Raw genomic sequence first — 18,368 nt, 5'->3', positions numbered from 1 at the left:
TCCTTCCACACCCACTACCAGTTGGTTCTTTGGCCTTCCTAACTAAGCCCTTCTCACCTAATCCCAGAGGATGCTGCAGTGGCACCCCCTCCCCCCAGCCCCCCGTTAGGTGGTGCTTCCTCTTCTGCCATCTTCCCTCACGGGACGCTAGTGGGCCGAGCTGCTTTAAAACCCACACCCTGTCAGCCCAGCCCCACCTGCTGCTCCCTCCTCCCTCCCACCCTGGGTTCTGCCCTTGAAACCTCAGCCCTCTGACTGGGGCCTCCGCGCAGATCCAGACACTCATCATAGAGCAGGCCCGCGCCGAGCAGGTGCCCGAGTCCTCGGACAGCCTCTTCGCCTACCTCACCGAGCGCGTGCGGAACAACCTGCACATCGTCCTCTGCCTCAGCCCCGTGGGCGACCCCTTCAGGTGACTCTTGTTACAGCCTTCTTCTCCCTCGAGGCCCCCACTCGTCGCGGGGTCCTCCTCCCTGGCTCTGGCCTCTGTGCCTTCTGCCAGTGAGACTCAGGAATAGCGCTGGCCTCTCCAGCCCTGTAACACCCCGTCTCCTGGCCGTAGCCTGTGTTTCTTTCAGCAAGTTCCTGCTGCTTACATGGGAGCCTTTTGGTGTATCAGATTTCTTTATTTTTCCGGAAGATGGAGGTGGTTTTTTTGTTTTGTTTTTAAATTTTTAATTGTGGTTAAAAACACATAAAATTTAATCATTTTAGCATTTTTTTTTCAGGTTTGTAGCTTGTCTCTTCACTTTCTTTAAGTTTTTTGTTGTTTTTTTTTTTACGAAAGAGAAGTTCTTAAATTAAAAAAGAATGTTTATTTATTTATCTTGGCTGCCAGGTCTTAGTTGTGGCACACGGGATCTTTAGTTGCGGCATGCAGCCTTCTTAGTTGCGGCATGCATGCAGGATCTAGTTCCCTGACCAGGGATTGAACCTGGGCCCCCTGCATTGGGAGCACAGAGTCTTAACCACTGCACCACCAGGGAAGTCTCTAACCGTTTTTAAGTATACAGCTCAGCAGTGCTAAGTATATTCACACTGTTGTGCAACAGATTTCTGGAACATTCTCATTGTACAAAACTGTAACTCTATACCCACTGGACAACTGCCCATTTCCCCCACCACCCCCAGGCCCTGGCAGCCACCCTTCTACTTTCTGTTTCTGTGAGTGACCACTCTAGATACCACGTAGAGGTGGAATCATACAGTATTTGTCTTTTTGTGACTGGCTTATCTCACTTAGCATAATGTCCTCAAGGTTCATCCATGTTGTAGCAGGTGCCAGAATCTCCTTCCTCTTTAAGGCTGAATAATATTCCATCGTGTGTATACACCACATTTGATCCATTCTTGGTATGACTAGATTTTCAAGGGCATCGGAAAATAGGAGGACAGAGAACTTGTGCAGAGAGGCAGTTTGGGTTACCATTTTGTTTATCTTTTAATATTTTTGGTTTATGGCGTATTTACCATGTACCAGGCTCTGTGCTAAGCATTTTACATGTGTCACCCCATTGAATCCCCTAACAGCTCTAGTTAGTATGTTTTGTTATTCCCATTTTAGAGCTAAGGAAAATGACGTTCAAAAGATTACATCACTTGCCCCAAGATCCACACCTAGTTGGTGTGGAATCGGGTCTTTCTGACCGCAGAACCTGTTTCTAAATTCTGCACTGAATCAGCTCTGAGGGGAGCAAAACCTGGACAAGGAGATACAGTGGCACGAGGGTGGGGCTTTTAGGTTCCTGGGGAGCGGGTGGAGCTGTGACGAAGCCCGTCGCTGGAGGCTGAGTCTGCGATTGGGCTTAACTGCCTCTCGAAACCCGCGCCAGGAACTGGATCCGCCAGTACCCAGCCTTGGTGAACTGCACAACCATCAACTGGTTCTCAGAGTGGCCCCGTGAGGCCCTGCTGGAGGTGGCTGAGAAGTATCTGGTGGGAGCAGACCTGGGGACCCAGGAGAACGTGAGACCCTCCTCCCCACCTTTCCTCACCCCCCTGCACCTCCCGCCCATTTCTGTTCTCTGTCTGCCTTTACTCTTGCTCTGTCTCACATCCTCTACGAATTGGCCTCAGATCCACAGGAAAGTGGCCCAGATCTTCGTCACCATGCACTGGTCAGTGGCTCAGTATTCCCAGAAGATGCTGCTGGAACTTCGAAGACACAACTACGTCACACCCACCAACTACCTGGAACTTGTATCTGGATATAAAAAGTATGATGAAGAGTAGGGGGCACAGAGGGCCAGGGAGTTTGGTGTCTTTCGAGGGTGCTTGGTGAAATGAAGTCATGGAAAATATCCAGGAGCTGGCCAAGGGGACCCGCTCGAGAACTGGGATGTTGATGTGGAAGGGCAGAGATGCCAGAGACCTTGATTCTGTCCAGGAAGTTAAACAGAGAGATGGGGTTTCCAGGGGACGTGGCCACCTCAGGGGCCCTCTGGCTGTGACCACTTTATACACCTCTCTGTCCTTATCTTCTAGAATGATGTCTCTCTTCCCAACCACAATACAACTGTGACATTATATTTTGGGTATATATGACAATGTAGGTCCTCTTCTGTCTGCCTTTAACATCTTCTAGACTTTCCACCATTCCCAAGAATTGTATATTCATTCATTAAGTTGTACTGACTGAGTTTTTATGTGCACAACACAATAATTTGCTTTGAAGGATATAAGAGTAAGGTAAAAAAAAAACCTCACTTATTGGATTTAGTATTTCAAAGGTGAAGAAAAAGCCATTTGTAATAATAATGATAACCAACATTAATTCATTCATTTAAAAAATATTTTTGAGCACCTACTCTGTGCCAGGCACTATTTTAGATGCTTGTAATATATATGCCAGTTAACAAAATGAAGTCCTTGCCTTCCCTGGGTACATAGGCTAGCATCCTGTTTAGGATTTCCCAGTCACTGCGTTAAGTTCTTTACATGCATATTATTACTTAATCCAGAAAACAATCTTGCATAGACATTTTTCTTTGGCTGTACAATGTTAAAACTCATTTTTGAACGAGTTGCCAACATTTAAAACTTGGGGAGCCTTAGAAAACTCCAGATTTCCAGTCTGTCTTGAAGCATCAGAAATTGTGGCGATACTGAGCCCATATTCATTCTCAAATGGAAAAAAACAGGTTGGAGTCCAGGGATGGCGACCCCCTTGAGAGAAGTTTGTGTTTTCTGGTTCACTGCAGCCCCCCTGTCTGCTGCACAGCGGGGAAGAGTCTCAAGTAGGGAAGTGGTGTGATGAAAACAGTAGCAAGCAAGCTGATTCTGACAGTGGTGTGTAGAATAAATCAGAGGCACGAGAGTCTGGAAGCAGAAAGACTGGTTGGGAGGCTGTTGGCAATGATCCAGGCAGGAAATGATAAAAATCCGACTAGGATGGTGTCGGTGGCAACGGGCAGGAAGACAGGGACCAGAGCCGCTCTGGGAAGGAAGAGACGAAACGAACCTCTCCTTTCTGGGCGCCCCGGCTCCTGAGGCCCCGATCCTACTCTGTCCCCTAGCTTGCTGGCAGAGAAGCGGCAGGAGCTGCTGGACCAAGCCAATAAGCTGCGGACGGGGTTGTTTAAGATCGATGAAACTAGGGAAAAGGTGGAAGTGATGTCTTTGGAGCTGGAGGATGCCAAGAAAAAGGTGGCTGAGTTCCAGAAGCAGTGCGAGGAGTACCTGGTCATCATCGTGCAGCAGAAGCGGGAAGCGGATGAGCAGCAGAAGGTGGCCCCGCCCCCTTCCCCTGCACTGCTCCCGCCCCGCGTGCCCCCTGCTCCCCGTGCCCGCCGGGCAGGGGCTTCCCAGTCTCCACTGGTTACAGGGCAGGGAATGGGAGTTCCACTTCTCATGTTTTCTTTAGCTTTCTCTTTCTCTTACCAGCAACACCGTCACCGCCACTTTTGCTCAAGGTGAAGTCAAAACCCTCGTTGTCTTTTCATCCGTAGGCTGTCACAGCCAATAGTGAGAAGATTGCGATTGAGGAAGTCAAGTGCCAGGCACTAGCTGACAATGCCCAGAAGGATCTAGAAGAGGCATTGCCAGCCCTGGAAGAGGCCATGCGGGTATCAGGGCGGGAGGGCTCAGGAAGGGGGTGGGGCCGGCCTTCTTTGTTCTCAAAGTCCCTGGGGAAGTAGGAAAGAAGAGGGGAACTTCAGCTGGGTCCTATCTCCATAAAGGAACCTGTCTTGCCACCTGAGTCGACTCTTGTCCCCAAGTTAATCCCTTTTCCCAGGCCCTGGAGTCTCTGAACAAGAAGGATATAGGAGAGATCAAGTCTTACGGACGGCCCCCTGCCCAAGTGGAGATGGTGTTGCAGGCAGTCATGATTCTCCGAGGCAGCGAGCCCACCTGGGCAGAGGCCAAGAGGCAGCTAGGTAAGCCAGGGATCCAGAAGGTAATTAACGTGAGTCCACCCAGCGTTCCCTAATCATCTGCTGGGTGTCAGGCACTCGGAGAGACAGAGATGAAGGATGCATTGTACCAACCCTCAAAGCACAGAGCCTAGTAAGGAAGAGAAGGCATAAATGTCAGTCAAGTTTCTTTGGTTGTAAGTAACAGAAAACGACTCATCTTAATTTAAGCAAAAAAAAATTTTTTTTTCATAAAGCTATAGGAATTATAGGAATATATCACAGAATCCAAGGACAGGAATGTCTTCGCTCGCCCATCCTCCAAAAACACAAGAATCAGAAAAGGGAAAACAAGAGTCTTTCTGTTTTATTCTTGTGATAGTTTTCCTGCTCTGAGTTCTGGTGGTAGAATGTAGCCTGTAAGCTGTGGTTTGGTGGCCCCTGCCCTAGAAGAAGGTGCAGAGTATATAGAAAGAGTGGTGTGTGGGGCAGTTGGGCTGAGAATGTTGAAGGTAAGTGATGGGAGATGAGGCTGCGGAGGTCTTGGAGGCCCTGGGAGCTTCGAGGGTCTAGAGAAGGGAGCAAGGTCAGCGGAAGGAGCTCAGGATGAGGGCAGATATGCTGGCCTTGGGAACTGAGCCCAGGAAGCATGTGGCCTGGATGAGGAGGGGGGTTGGGCCCTCTGGCTGAGGCCCCCTACCTTCATCCCACAGGGGAACAGAACTTCATCAAGTCACTGATCCACTTTGATAAGGACAATATCTCAGATAAGGTCCTGAAGAAGATCGGGGCCTACTGCGCCCAGCCGGACTTCCAGCCTGACATCATCGGCCGCGTGTCGCTGGCTGCCAAGTCCCTCTGCATGTGGGTTCGCGCCATGGAGGTAAGCGGTGGCCAGTGCGGTGGGGAGCAGTGAGGCCAGCCCAGGAGGAGGAGGGCTGGAGGACCCAAGTGGGAAGGAAGGATCACGGGCAGTTGAGTGGGTGGCGGGTAAGAGGGTGCCTGCTGTCTCCCCGCAGCTCTACGGGCGGCTGTACCGGGTGGTGGAGCCCAAGCGGATCCGCATGAACACTGCGTTGGCCCAGCTTCAGGAGAAGCAAGCAGCCCTGGCTGAGGCCCAGGAGAAGCTGCGTGAGGTGAGCCTCACACCCGCGTTTTCCGTTTTCCGAGGTGGTCCCTCTCCCAGATTTCCGAGGGATGCTTCCTGACTGTTTATTTTTCCCTGTCATACTCCCCTCTCCCTTACAGTCCTGTCTGCCTCCCCGTCTGTGCCTTGTTTAGACAGGCTGCCTCTGGCTCAGAAAGCTAAGCTGACTGAGAGGGTTACAAAGGCACAGGGGCACTGTCCCCAAGGAGCCCTTCCCAAGACTGACCAGGGAGCCGGCAATGTCTGCTATCCTTCGTTGGGGGCCCTTTGGAGAGGGACCCTGAGACAGTAGCCGATGAAATCTGTGCGGCAAACGTGTCTTTGCCAGGAGGATGGGACAAAGGTGTCACACTGCTGCTTGGACCTGGAGGAATGTGAGGGCTTTGGAGCCTAGGGAGGGGATGGGGTCGTCTGGAGGTAGAGAGGGGTATTTCCTGTGAGCGGGCTAGACAATCCAGAAGGTGATTTCCTACAAGATATATGCACAAGTAACTCCCTAACCAGGCAGCATATAAGTTATTATCAAGAGTTCAAAATTCTTCCAGTCTATCATTTAATTTTCTATCATTGATTTGATAGGTAATATAAATACATCCACATGGTTTGAAATTTAAAAAGTACAAAAGCATATCCAGTAAGAATTCTCTCTCCCACCTTCTACTCTCTAGCCACCAGCTGTGGTCCCTTGAAAGCAACCCATATTACAAATTATTGTTTCTCCATCCAGGGATGTTCTGTGCTTTTATCGGCAAAATTTCTTTTCTTTTTTTTTTTTATATTACTTACACACACTGTTCTGCACCTTCCTATATTACTGACTTATATATCAAAGATTGTTCTATATCAGTGTATAAAGAGTTTCTGCTTTCTTTTTACCGCTGCATGTTATGCCAGTAGATAGCTAGACCATCATTTTTCTTTTTTTAAATGGCCGTGCCACGCAGCTTGCAGGATCTTAGTTCCCTGACCTGGGTTTGAACCTGTGCCCCCTGCAGTGGAAGTGAGGAGTCTTAACCACTGGACCACCAAGGAAGTCTTTTGTGTGTGTGTGTGTGTGTGTGTGTGTGTGTGTGTGCGTGTGTAGACCATCATTTATTTAACCATTTCCCTTTTGGAAAGACAGATTCATTGCTTCCAAGTTTTTCATCTTCACTTGCCCTCTAACTTGGTTGACGCTATCTTTTTTTTTTTAAATAAATTTATTTATTTATTTTTGGTTGCATTGGGTCTTCGTTGCTGTGCATGGGCTTTCTCTAGTTGCAGAGAGCGGGGGCTGCTCTTCACTGTGGTGCGCGGGCTTCTCACTGCGGTGGCTTCTCTTGTTGTGGAGCACAGGCTCTAGGCGCACAGGCTTCAGTAGTTGTGGCTCATGGGCTCTAGAGCGCAGGCTCAGTAGTTGTGGCACATGGGCTTAGTTGCTCCACGGCACGTGGGATCTTCCCAGACCAGGGCTCGAACCCGTGTCCCCTGCATTGGCAGGCAGATTCTTAACCACTGCGCCACCAGGGAAGCCCACTGCAATACTCTTAATTAAGGCCACCCTTGCAGACTACATCTTTCCTCTGCCCAAGTCCAGTTTCCTAGAAGTTGCCCTCCTTCAAACATCCTGCTTCTATAGAAATAGCCACTCACCCATGGATAAAGCTGCAGCCACCTGCCAAGGTCAGAATATCACAGGGTTGGCTTAAAGACTTCCACTCAGAGGCTTCCCTGGTGGCGCAGTGGTTAAGAATCCGCCTGCCAATGCAGGGGACATGGGTTTGAGCCCTGGTCCGGGAAGATCCCACATGCCGTGGAGCAACTAAGCCCGTGCGCCACAACTACTGAGCCTGTGCTCTACAGCCCATGCACCACAACTACTGAGTCTGTGCTCTACAGCCCGTGAGCCACAACTGCTGAGCCCACATGCCGCAACTACTGAAGCCCGCATGCCCTAGAGCCCGTGCTCCGCAGCAAGAGAAGCCGCCGCGATGAGAAGCCCATGCACCACAACAAAAAGTAGCCCCCCTTGCCGCAACTAGAGAAAGCCCGTGTGCAGCAACGAAGACCCAACGCAGCCAAAAATAATAAATAAATAAAAATAAATTTAAAAAAAAAAGACTTTCACTCAGGCCATAGAGGTTAAAAGCCAACCACACAAGTGTAGAAACCCACTGGGCTTAATACCAGCCTCTGCAGGTCACCTAGGTCGAAACACCTGTCCACACCTTGCTGTCTGCGCAGGAAACCCCCAGCCCCGCCAAAAACTTTGTGGTGTGTTTTCTGGTCTGCAAATACGTATACTCTTGAACGGATCTGAGAACTAGCAGCTTTCTTCTATACCCAAGTTCTAAGCAGATTGAGAAATAATACAAAAGGCATTTGGCCAAAATATCACCTTTAAAGGCTAAGTTGGAGGATGTGGCTGACGTCTGTGAACAAGCGGCCCCCCTAGTAGGGACCCCATCTTCAGACAGACTTACCTGGTCTTGGGCATTTCTGGGGGGCCAGAGTGGGACTTGTGCTCACCCCTAAAAGGAAAGGGCCTGAGCTCAGTCAAGCAGTCCCAGTTTATTCTTCCCAATTTTACCAGTCAGATCAGTCACCACCTCCCCTGGAGAAGGGGTGAGAAAAAGTCCTGGAGGAGGTCTTCCAACGCACAAGGGAATGACTAAAACAAAAAACCGTAATAAGACACGATCCCAGAGGAAAAAATAAACCCAGAGAAAATTCAGGTTACAGAGAAGACTTGGAAAAGCAGACCTAGTCTAATTGGTATCATCAGACAGAGTGATTAAGGAAGAAATGACATCCACAGAACAAAAATAGGATGATGAAAGTCCAAACAGAGAAAAAGAAAGAATTCTGGGAAATTTAAAAACGATCAAAGTATGACGTTGGGTGGAAGGGTAGGAGGACAGCGTCATGGACTATGATATAAAACCCCAAACCAGAAACAGACAACGTGAGAGAGAGATAAGAGACACGATCCAACCCATAAGAATTTCTGAAAGAGAACACACATAATCAGGGATAATACAAGAAGTATTTAACAACCAGCTCGGCACACAGTGACCTGTCAGAATGTGTCTCAGCCGCGAGCTCACAGCCAGCCACCTGGTTCACACTGGGCACCAACCCGGGTCACAATGACATCGACACTGTTTATTGGCATTTGACCTTTATAATCAACCTAGAGACAGAGCACAGAAGACCGAGGGTGGCCTCTGAATGGGAATGTTGTCAACCTCGACGATATAAAAATAGGACATACAGCCTAAAAAGTTGGGAAGTGGACACAGGTCCACTGGGGGCTGAGGGAAAGACAGGGCAATGCTTTTGCAGTAGATAAAATAGAACTCAGTTTTAACATGTTTGGACTTCCCTGGAGGTCCAGTGGTTAGGACCCTGCGCTTCCACTGCAGGGGGCACAGGTTAGATCCCTGGTCGGGGAATTAAGAGTCCACATGCTTGGAGGAGCTGTAGAAAACAAAGAAACAAAAACCGTGTTATTTAACATTATAAAGGTAGCCAGTAGGAAAGAGAAAACTATTAGGAGTAGAGAGAAAGGGTTGGTGGTATGGAGGTATAAGGGAATCAGATCTTCATCTAGCACAGCATAGAGTCCATAGAAATAGTCTAACGTTGATAAACCAGGAAACAGCTGTATAGAATATACTTGTAGTATCCGTAGAGGATGCACTGGAAGAATATTCAAGAAACAGGTCACATTGGCTACCTCGAGAAGGAAGCTGGGTAGATAGAGAACAGGGCTGGGAGGAGGATTTTTCATGCTCTTATTTATGCCTCTTGAATTTTTAAGTTACTTATTCACAAAGTAAACAATTAAAATAGAAAAGAAATAGCAGCGTCAAGATGTGCTTATGCAAGTACACGGAGGAGATTCATTACAGCATCATTATAATAGAAAATGTTGGGAAGACGCAGACGTCCATCAGCAGGAGACTTGTTCTATAAATTATGGTTCCACCATACACAAAATTATTTGCAGCTGTTAAAAAGAATGAGGCAGCTTGACAAGAACTGATTTGGAGACAAGTAAAAAATAGTAAAGTACAGGGACTTCCCTGGTGGCACAGTGGTTAAGTATCTGCCTGCCAATGCAGGGAAACACGGGTTTGAGCCCTAGTCTGGGAAGACCCCCCCCCATGCCGCGGAGCAACTAGGCCCGCGAGCCACAACTACTGAGCCCGCGAGCCACAACTACCAAAGCCCGCGCGCCTAGAGCCTGTGCTCCGCAATAAGAGAAGCCACCTCAGTGAGAAGCCCGCACACCGCAACGAAGACCCAACGCAGCCAAAAATAAACAAATAAATAAATTTATATAGAAAAAATAGTAAAGTACAGAACAGTGCTATTGAATGTTACCGTTTATCTTTTTGAAAAAAAAATCATCCATTCAAGAAATATTTATTGAGTGCTGGGCACTACCCTAGGTCTAAGGAGTCAGTGGTGAACATGATGCTGCCCTCACGGTGCTGACATTTTCTTTACTATTGATGGACTCTGTCTGGAAACCTACGCTAGAAACTGGTGATAGGGCTTCCCTGGTGGCGCAGTGGTTAAGAATCCGCCTGCCAACGCAGGGGACACAGGTTCGATCCCTGGTCCAGGAATATCCCACGTGCCGCCTGCTAAACCCACACGCCTAGAGCCCATGCTCTGCAACAAGAGAAGCCACCGCAATGAGAAGCCCACGCACCGCAAAGAAGAGTAGCCCCCGCTCGCCGCAACTAGAGAAAGCTCCCGTGCAGCAACGAAGACCCAGAGCAGCCAAAAATAAATTTAAAAAAGAAAAGAAAAGAAACTGGCGATAGTGGTTCTCTCTCAGGCTGGGGCTGGGGGCTGGGGTCAGGAGTAGGAGGAAGATGGACCCTTCACTGTATACGTTTTCGTTGCTTCAGAATGTTGATTCATGTGAAACATATTCACTATTCAAAATTATACCTCAATAAAGATGTTTTAAAAAAAGAAGAAAACATCATACAGTATAAAAACTGTATTACACAGCAAAAGAAATTATTATAAAATCCTGTTTCTTGAAAATAAATAAATAAAATTTCAATAGTATAAAAAAAAAGGCATAAATGGGAAAAGTTATTTTCAAAAAAGATAAAGATGATGTTAGGTGTGATAATGATGTTATGATTATGTCCTTTTTAAAAAAAGAGATGCCTTATGAGGTATTTAAGGTTGAAATGTCATGAGTTTGCAATTTGCTTTAAGATACTTTGGCAAAAAACAAGTTGATGGAATAAATATAGCAAAATGTTAACAACTGTTAAATCTAGGTGATGGGTATATAGGTATTGCTTTATTAGTCTTTTTTCTAGGTTTGAAATGTTTCATAATAATTTTTAATTAAAAAAAGATTAAAACTGCAAAAATTTAAAAACTGTGTGTATATATATATATGTGTATAGTAGCGGCATAAGCGTAATAGTCAGAGATATGGAAGTAATTACCAGAAGAAATAAAAAGAGGAATGGTTAAAAAATAATTTGCTACTGAAGGATGGGACTGGGTAGGAAAAGTGGGCTAGAGGACTGTTGCTTTTCATTATAACCCCTTTTATTATATTATTTAGGTTTTTAACCTTGTGCATATATTTCTTGCATGAAAAATAAAAACAGTGAAGACAGCACCACACACAAAATAAATAATGAAATATAGATCCGTCATGTGGGCTGGCTGCCCCGCCAGAGACCAGTCTCCATGGGAAGCCGAATTATAATCAGAGTGTTGCTGATGAGCATGGCCTCAGCGCATGGAGGGGGTCGCGTGAACCTGATGACAGGGGTCACGCGGTAGAGCCTGCCAGATAACCCAACACGCGTGTGCAAGGGGACCTACATTTCCCTGTAGGTCCCCAGCCTCCAAGTGGCCCAGCTGATCACTGAGTGACACCTTCTTTCTTTAGATGCTAATGCCTTCCAACAGATTCCTACCAAGGCTTGACCTATAAGCCGTCCTGTCACTCAAGGGTGACATTTTGAATCTCCACTTTGCCTTAAAAAATATTCTTTGGAGAGCTACCTTTCCCATTCCCAAGTTCTCGGAGGTCCATCTCAATAGCTGAGCCCAGGTCCTGCCTGCTTACTACACAGTAGGCGTTGTGCTACAACCCACATTTATCCTTACAGCCATCACTCAGTAAAGTGGGGCAAGGATCTGAGCACTCTTTGCACTGCTGCAGACTGCCTCTCCCAGTGGGGATGCAGCAGGAAAGAGAACTAATGTTTATCGTGTGCACACTGTGTGGCAGGCACTTGGTGTAAGGCCAGCCCCTCGTTCCTCTTCATGAAGAGAACAGGTGACACGGTGTGTTCACAGACACAATTACTGTTCGCCAGTCAGGCACACATACCGGGTCCTGGAAAAGACTCAGTTCTTTTTTCTTCCCTTTCAGTTTTATTGAGATATAATTGACATACAGCACTGTATAAGTTTAAGGTGTACAGCACATTGATTTAACTTACATACATCATGAAATGATGATCACAATAAGTTTAGTGAACATCTATCACTTCATAGAGAGACAAAAGAAAAGAAAAAGAAGAAAAACTTTTTCCTTGTGATGAGAACTCAGGATTTGCTCTCTTAACAACTTTCATATACAACATACAGTAGTGTAATTATATTAATCATGTTCATTACATTCCTAATACTTATTTAGTTTATAACGAGAAGTGTGTACCTTTTGACTGCCTTCATCCAATTCCCCTCCCCCACCCCTATCTTTGCCTTTGGTAATCACAAATCTGATTTCTTTTTTATGTTTGTTTGTTTGAAGTATAATTGACCTACAACACTATGTTAGTTGCAGGTGCACAGCATGGCGATTCGATATTTCTAAACATTACAAAACAATCACCACACAGTCAGTTCTTGACTTCAGATTTGGGTGATAACGAGTTCCCTGGCAGTCCAGTGGTTAGGACTCTGTGTTTTCACTGCCGAGGGCACGGGTTCAATCCCTGGTCCGGGAACTAAGATACCACAAGCTGCACGGCACGGCCAAGAAGAAAAAAAAATGATTTGAGTGGTATATTCCAACCTCCAATGAGTCGAGGTGAGGGAGGCTTCTCTAAGAGATAAGGCTCTTCCCAGGTCCCATCTTCGGTGGGACGTCGGACCTGGGCCTTTTTCCTGAATGGACTCCCTCTTCCTCCCTCCAGCAGCTCCTGGCTTCATTCTAACTCCTTCTTCCTCTCTCAAGGTCTCACCTTAGGTGTGGCCTCTGGCACGGAGTGGCGGTTATTTCTGTGCTATCTGGTCCTCTCTTGCCAACACATCCTGTGTGCTTTATCACTATGCTACGAGAGGTCTGTCTCCTACTCAGCCTTGAGTCCGTTACCAAGTAGTTTCCAGGCTCAAGGAAAGGGTGGTGGAGGGATGGGAAAGAAAACGCAACTTATCACAAATATTTGATCTTGTTTTTCTCCTCACGACAACCCTGTAGGGCAGGTGTTGATTGTTCTTATTTTGCACGTGAGGAAACAGGCTCAAAGAGATCATTTTCCCCGAGGTTCATTTTCCCACAACCCGGCAGACTGGTGATCTGAAGCCAGAACAATCTGGCCTCAAGCCCCGTGTTTGATCCCTGTACTCTGATCCCTCCCAGGTGGCTGAGAAACTGGAGATGCTGAAGAAACAGTACGATGAGAAGCTGGCACAGAAGGAGGAGCTTCGCAAGAAGTCCGAGGAGATGGAGGTGAAGCTGGAACGAGCCGGGATGCTGGTGTCTGGGTTGGCTGGCGAGAAGGCCCGATGGGAGGAGACGGTGAAGGTGAGATCATTGCACCACCTGGCTGTCCTTCTTCCCTGCCCACCAGTGCCAAGAGCTCCCGTCCCGTTTAGGTTGAGGGACAGGCGGGGGGAATGGGGATACTTGGGTGTAGGGACATCCAAGAATGGGGCATGGGAGTTCTTCCCCTCCACCTCCTCACATTTGGTGAGAATAGTAGAAGCAGAGACTTTTTGTACCATGGGGTATCTGCTTCTGGGTTTAGGTAGGGCTGGAAAGCACACACGAGGACCCTTGACATAGCCCACTGGCCTGATTGAAGCCGACCTGGGGCATGTCGTCTCTACCCTCGGTGAGCTCCTGGCTTCACAAGAGGGTTAGGCCTTATCATAAGAAATAAACATTGCTGTTAAAGATGGGGAACTCAAGGGAGTTCCCTGGTGGCCTAGTGGTTAGGATTCGGCACTATCACTGCCATGGCCCGGCTTCGATCCCTGGTTGGGGAACTGAGATTCCTGTAAGCTGCACGGCATGGCCCAAATATGAAGAAAAGGGAAAAAAGGACGGGGCACTCAAAAGTTGTGAGAGTAGGTTAGAGTTCTCAGGGTGCAAGGGTCTAGGAGAGGCAAAGACTCTCTCTGATCTGGATAGTGTCCAGAGGAGAGTGCCTTCACAGCAGTCCAGGTGTCTCCAGGCTGGGGGCCCAGGCAGCCTTACACCTCCCCTGCTGTCCTCCAGGGCCTGGCGGGGGATCTGGGCTACCTGGTGGGAGACTGTCTCCTGGCAGCTGCCTTCCTGTCCTACATGGGACCCTTCCTGACCAACTACCGGGATGAGATCGTCAACCAAATCTGGATCAGGAAGGTGAGGCAGGGCTTAGGCGTGACGAGTGAGCTCATGGGCTCTGAGATTGTGGCCTTTGGGAGTAACAGAGATGTCGGGAAGGGGCAGGGGTGCTGGACTCAGATCTCCAGGCTGAAGCTTGGGGCTCTTCTCACCCAGATCTCGGAGCTGCAAGTTCCTTGCTCACCCCACTTCACCTTTGATAAATTCCTGTCCAATCCTACCAAAGTTCGGGACTGGAACATCCAAGGGTTGCCCTCGGATGCCTTCTCCACTGAGAATGGCATCATCGTCACTCGTGGCAACAGGTAAGGATGCTGCTGGGAGCACGAGGCCGAGTAAGGGCAGAGCCTGTCTTCTGACTCACGCTTCCTCCTTCAGGTGGGCACTGATGATTGATCCTCAGGCCCAGGCCCTGAAATGGATCAAGAACATGGAAGGAAGTCAGGTATAAGGCTGGGGGACTGACTTGTCCCCTTAGATTCTCTTCCCAAGCCTAACTCTTTCTGAGGTCCTTCCCTTAGGCCATTACCCGCCTTGTATCCTGCAGCATTTCTTGCATCTTTTCCCTTGCTCTCTAGGGCCTACAGATCATCGATCTGCAGATGAGCGATTACCTTCGAGTCCTAGAAAAGGCCATCCAGTTTGGACACCCAGTACTGCTCCAGAACGTGCAGGAGTATCTGGACCCCACACTCAACCCTGTGCTCAACAAATCTGTAGCTCGAACTGGTGAGGGCCCAGGCTTATTGTGGGATTGGGCTGGAGGACAAATCCTAGAGCCCAGCCAAGTCAGACACAGGGGAAGAAAGGGCTGGGTCTTTGGCTCTGTCCTCTACTTACCTGTCCTTGTATTCAGACAGCCCTGGGCTGGGGCCATTAGGGCAGGCTGAGTCACTGCTACTGGATTCCAGTTGGGGAACAATGGGTCAGCCCACACCTGGTCACGTGGGGTCCTTGCCTTTGACCCTCCTGCGGGTGCAGGTGGTCGGCTGCTGATGCGCATCGGCGATAAGGAGGTGGAATACAATACCAGTTTCCGATTCTACATCACCACCAAGCTCTCCAACCCCCACTACAGCCCAGAGACCTCAGCCAAGACCACCATTGTCAACTTTGCTGTCAAAGAACAGGTGGGTGGGAGCTGATGCCTAGACTGAACTAGGGTGAACCCGGAAGGGCTGTAGAGTCCGGCAGGACTGAGAAAAGGCTAAGATTGTGTCGGGCAGCTGCGGATGCGGGGCTTGAGAGGGGTAAAGGGATGAAACGGGTAAAGGTCACCGCAGTGGGATTCTCACCACGAGTCCTGGCGATCCCAGGGCCTGGAGGCCCAACTGCTGGGCATCGTGGTCCGGAAGGAGCGGCCGGAGCTGGAGGAGCAGAAGGACTCGCTGGTCATCAATATCGCCGCTGGCAAGAGGAAGCTCAAGGAGCTGGAGGACGAGATCCTTCGGTGAGACCTTGCCTCCCCCGACCCCCGGCCCGCCGGTCTCGCAGGCCTGACTACAGCCCCGGGGGGGCTGATGGGGGGCCTCCCCACCCCACCCCCCACCCCAGCCCAGTACCCCTAAAGCCTCTCCATCCACGTGCCTCTTGGCTTCCCTCCAGGCTGCTGAACGAGGCCACAGGCTCCCTGCTAGATGACGTGCAGCTGGTGAACACCCTGCAGACCTCCAAGATAACCGCCACGGAGGTGACAGAGCAGCTGGAGACCAGCGAAACCACGGAGATCAACATCGACCTGGCCCGAGAGGTGAGCCCCTGCGCCCTCCGGCCCGGCCCCCTCCTTGCCCGAGCCCCGGCCCCTCCGGCCCTGACTCCGCCCCCTCCGCAGGCTTACCGCCCATGCGCCCAGCGGGCCTCGGTGCTGTTCTTCGTGCTCAACGACATGGGCCGCATCGACCCCATGTACCAGTTCTCGCTGGACGCCTACATCAGCCTCTTTATCCTCAGCATCGACAAGAGCCATCGCAGCAACAAGCTGGAGGACCGCATCGACTACCTGAACGAGTACCACACCTACGCCGTCTACAGGTCTGCACGCCTCCCCGCGCGCCGCGCGAGCTCGGCGGGAGGCCCGGTGGCTCTCCGCCGACCCCTCTTGCTACTTGTGCCTTCGTGCTGCCCCATGCCACCGCTCCTGTCCCCCTGCTCCTCTCTCCATATACTTGCCCTGGGTGGCGTCCACGGTCGGGGTCTAACCATCATCCACGGGCTGACTAGTCCCTGTTCCAGTGTATCTTCTCTTCAGGTCTCCCTTGAGCATTAGCCTTGTGTGTAGGACCGTCTCCTATACCAGCACTTCTCAAACGGTTCACGTGCCCACGACGCACTGGGAATAGTGTTAGAATGCAGACTCAGATTCAGTAGGTCTGGGCTGGGGCCTGGGAGCCTGCATCTCTAACAAGTGCCAGGTGAAGCTGCTGCCCTTGGTCTGTGGCTCGCACTTCGAGTAGCGAGGTTCCTGACCCCTCTGCCTGGACGTCCCACAGACCCTTCAAGTTCAGCTTGTTTCACATCAAACTCGTTATCTTCCCTCTTTCTTCGGGGCCACACCCCTGAGTGGCACCAACACCCACCTCCCAGGCACCCAAGCCAGAAGCCAGGAGGTGTTCCTGACTCTTCGCTGTCCTTCACCCCTCAGATCCGTCACCAGGTTTTGCTCATGATTCTTTCTGCAAACTGTTCCCCCACCCCACCCGGGTCTCCCCAGTGCCATGACTGCACTTCAGTGGAGGCCGCCGTGATCTTTCTGAATTCCCCAACGGGCTCCCAACAGGTCCTTCTGCCTCCGAGTCTGTCCCTCTCTAATCTGTCCTCCTGCAGGCGCCAGCGTGAGCCTTTCAAACACAGAAATCTGGCCATGCCACTCCCGGCTTACACTCTTTGGTGGTTGTTTCGTGTCCAGTGGCCACAAAGTCCTCCGTGCCTTGGCCACCACCTGCCTCCCAGCCTCACCTTTCCCCTCCTTACGCTGGATGCCTGAGCACCGCTGACCGCCCTGCACGCCATGGTTTTCCCGCCCCCACTGCCTGCTTTGCTTGTGCTCTGAGCTCTCCCTGGCGTCCTCCCCTCTCCGCTCTGCCGCATCACTCGGTAACTCAGCTGTACCTCCGGCAGCTCTGCTCCAGGCAGGGCGGGGGCTGCCACCCTTGTATAGGACTCATCACATCCTATGGTAGCCAATGGCCTCTCGCCTGTCCTCCCCACTCTACCTGACTTCCTCCAGCACAGAGACTGCGCTTGTTCATCTTTGTGTCTTCAGGACCTGGCAGAGTACCTGGCACGTAGCAGGGGTCCAGTCGTTGTTGAGGAAACTCTGGGGAAACCACGTCCTCTCTCTAGTGCCCCGAATGCTTGGCTGTTTACAGGAGGTTTGGATTCGAAGCTGAGTAAGACCCTCCTTCTGTGTAGGGCTCTGTGATGGTCTGCTCTTCTCTCAGGAGGCATTCATGCTGAGTACCCTGCCTCCCGCACCCCCATCCCCTGTCCCCCTCCCAGGTACACCTGCCGCACCCTTTTCGAGCGCCACAAGCTGCTGTTCAGCTTTCAGATGTGTGCCAAGATCCTGGAGACTTCCGGCAAACTCAACATGGATGAATACAACTTCTTTCTGCGCGGGGGCGTGGTGAGTGGAGCAGAGGGCACATCGGAGGGTGGGGCGGACGAGGCTGGGGATGGACTCCAGACCCAGAGGGTAAGGCCCGAGGCTCCAGCGAGCGCGCGTGCGCGGAGGAACGCTGGCAGGAGCAGGCGCCTGACAAACTCCTGGGGGGGCCGCGGGGAGTGACTTGCCTTGTGCCTCCTTGCCCGAGTTACAGGCGGGGCTTTGGGCCCCTTACCTGCGACCAGCTGATTGGTATGAGCTGGCCACTCTTTCACTGCTTCTCAGGCCACTCCTTCCCCAGCCTAATTTCGTGGCCACCATTACACTTTCTCCCTTGTAAACAGCCTCAGCCCCTTTGCACACCACCCCCCCTCACCCCCGGCACGGTGTGGCATTTGCTCGCTGAAGCTACCGCTCTGGTAAGATCCAGCTCTCCTTCCCCTCTGTCCCAGTGTGGCCCATGCAGCTGAGCTTGGCTGGAGAAAAACATGCCCACACCGACTGGACTCACTTTAAATCCATGACCGTACACCTCAGGTGGGCCCTTAAAGCTGCCAACCATACCACGGTTCCCTGATCCGTCAGCACACCCTCCTTGGACAACAGTTTCGTTCCTTTTGCCACCTTCACTTCACCTCTCATCTGGATTTTAGCAAGAGCCTCTGCCATCCC

At 50.3% G+C, this 18,368-nt stretch overlaps 1 protein-coding gene across 1 annotated transcript in view; it reads left to right on the top strand.

The window, feature by feature from the left end:
• The window catches only part of LOC103002677 (dynein axonemal heavy chain 2), a 105,696-nt gene that overhangs the window by 68,407 nt on the left and 18,921 nt on the right, over positions 1 to 18,368 (top strand). Inside the window, exons 59-76 of the mRNA XM_057536803.1 lie at positions 273 to 412; positions 1,833 to 1,965; positions 2,077 to 2,216; positions 3,516 to 3,726; positions 3,948 to 4,064; positions 4,235 to 4,376; positions 5,066 to 5,235; positions 5,372 to 5,488; positions 13,124 to 13,288; positions 13,985 to 14,110; positions 14,249 to 14,397; positions 14,471 to 14,537; positions 14,671 to 14,821; positions 15,074 to 15,222; positions 15,409 to 15,542; positions 15,698 to 15,842; positions 15,924 to 16,123; positions 17,591 to 17,717. Coding sequence (XP_057392786.1) covers positions 273 to 412; positions 1,833 to 1,965; positions 2,077 to 2,216; positions 3,516 to 3,726; positions 3,948 to 4,064; positions 4,235 to 4,376; positions 5,066 to 5,235; positions 5,372 to 5,488; positions 13,124 to 13,288; positions 13,985 to 14,110; positions 14,249 to 14,397; positions 14,471 to 14,537; positions 14,671 to 14,821; positions 15,074 to 15,222; positions 15,409 to 15,542; positions 15,698 to 15,842; positions 15,924 to 16,123; positions 17,591 to 17,717 — 2,583 coding nt within the window. The remainder of the gene's footprint in view (positions 1 to 272; positions 413 to 1,832; positions 1,966 to 2,076; positions 2,217 to 3,515; positions 3,727 to 3,947; positions 4,065 to 4,234; positions 4,377 to 5,065; positions 5,236 to 5,371; positions 5,489 to 13,123; positions 13,289 to 13,984; positions 14,111 to 14,248; positions 14,398 to 14,470; positions 14,538 to 14,670; positions 14,822 to 15,073; positions 15,223 to 15,408; positions 15,543 to 15,697; positions 15,843 to 15,923; positions 16,124 to 17,590; positions 17,718 to 18,368) is intronic.

The sequence above is a fragment of the Balaenoptera acutorostrata genome, chromosome 20 (genome assembly GCF_949987535.1).
Source record: "Balaenoptera acutorostrata chromosome 20, mBalAcu1.1, whole genome shotgun sequence".
NCBI classification, from domain to species: domain Eukaryota; kingdom Metazoa; phylum Chordata; class Mammalia; order Artiodactyla; family Balaenopteridae; genus Balaenoptera; species Balaenoptera acutorostrata.
This window is presented reverse-complemented; position numbering and strand designations above follow the sequence as displayed.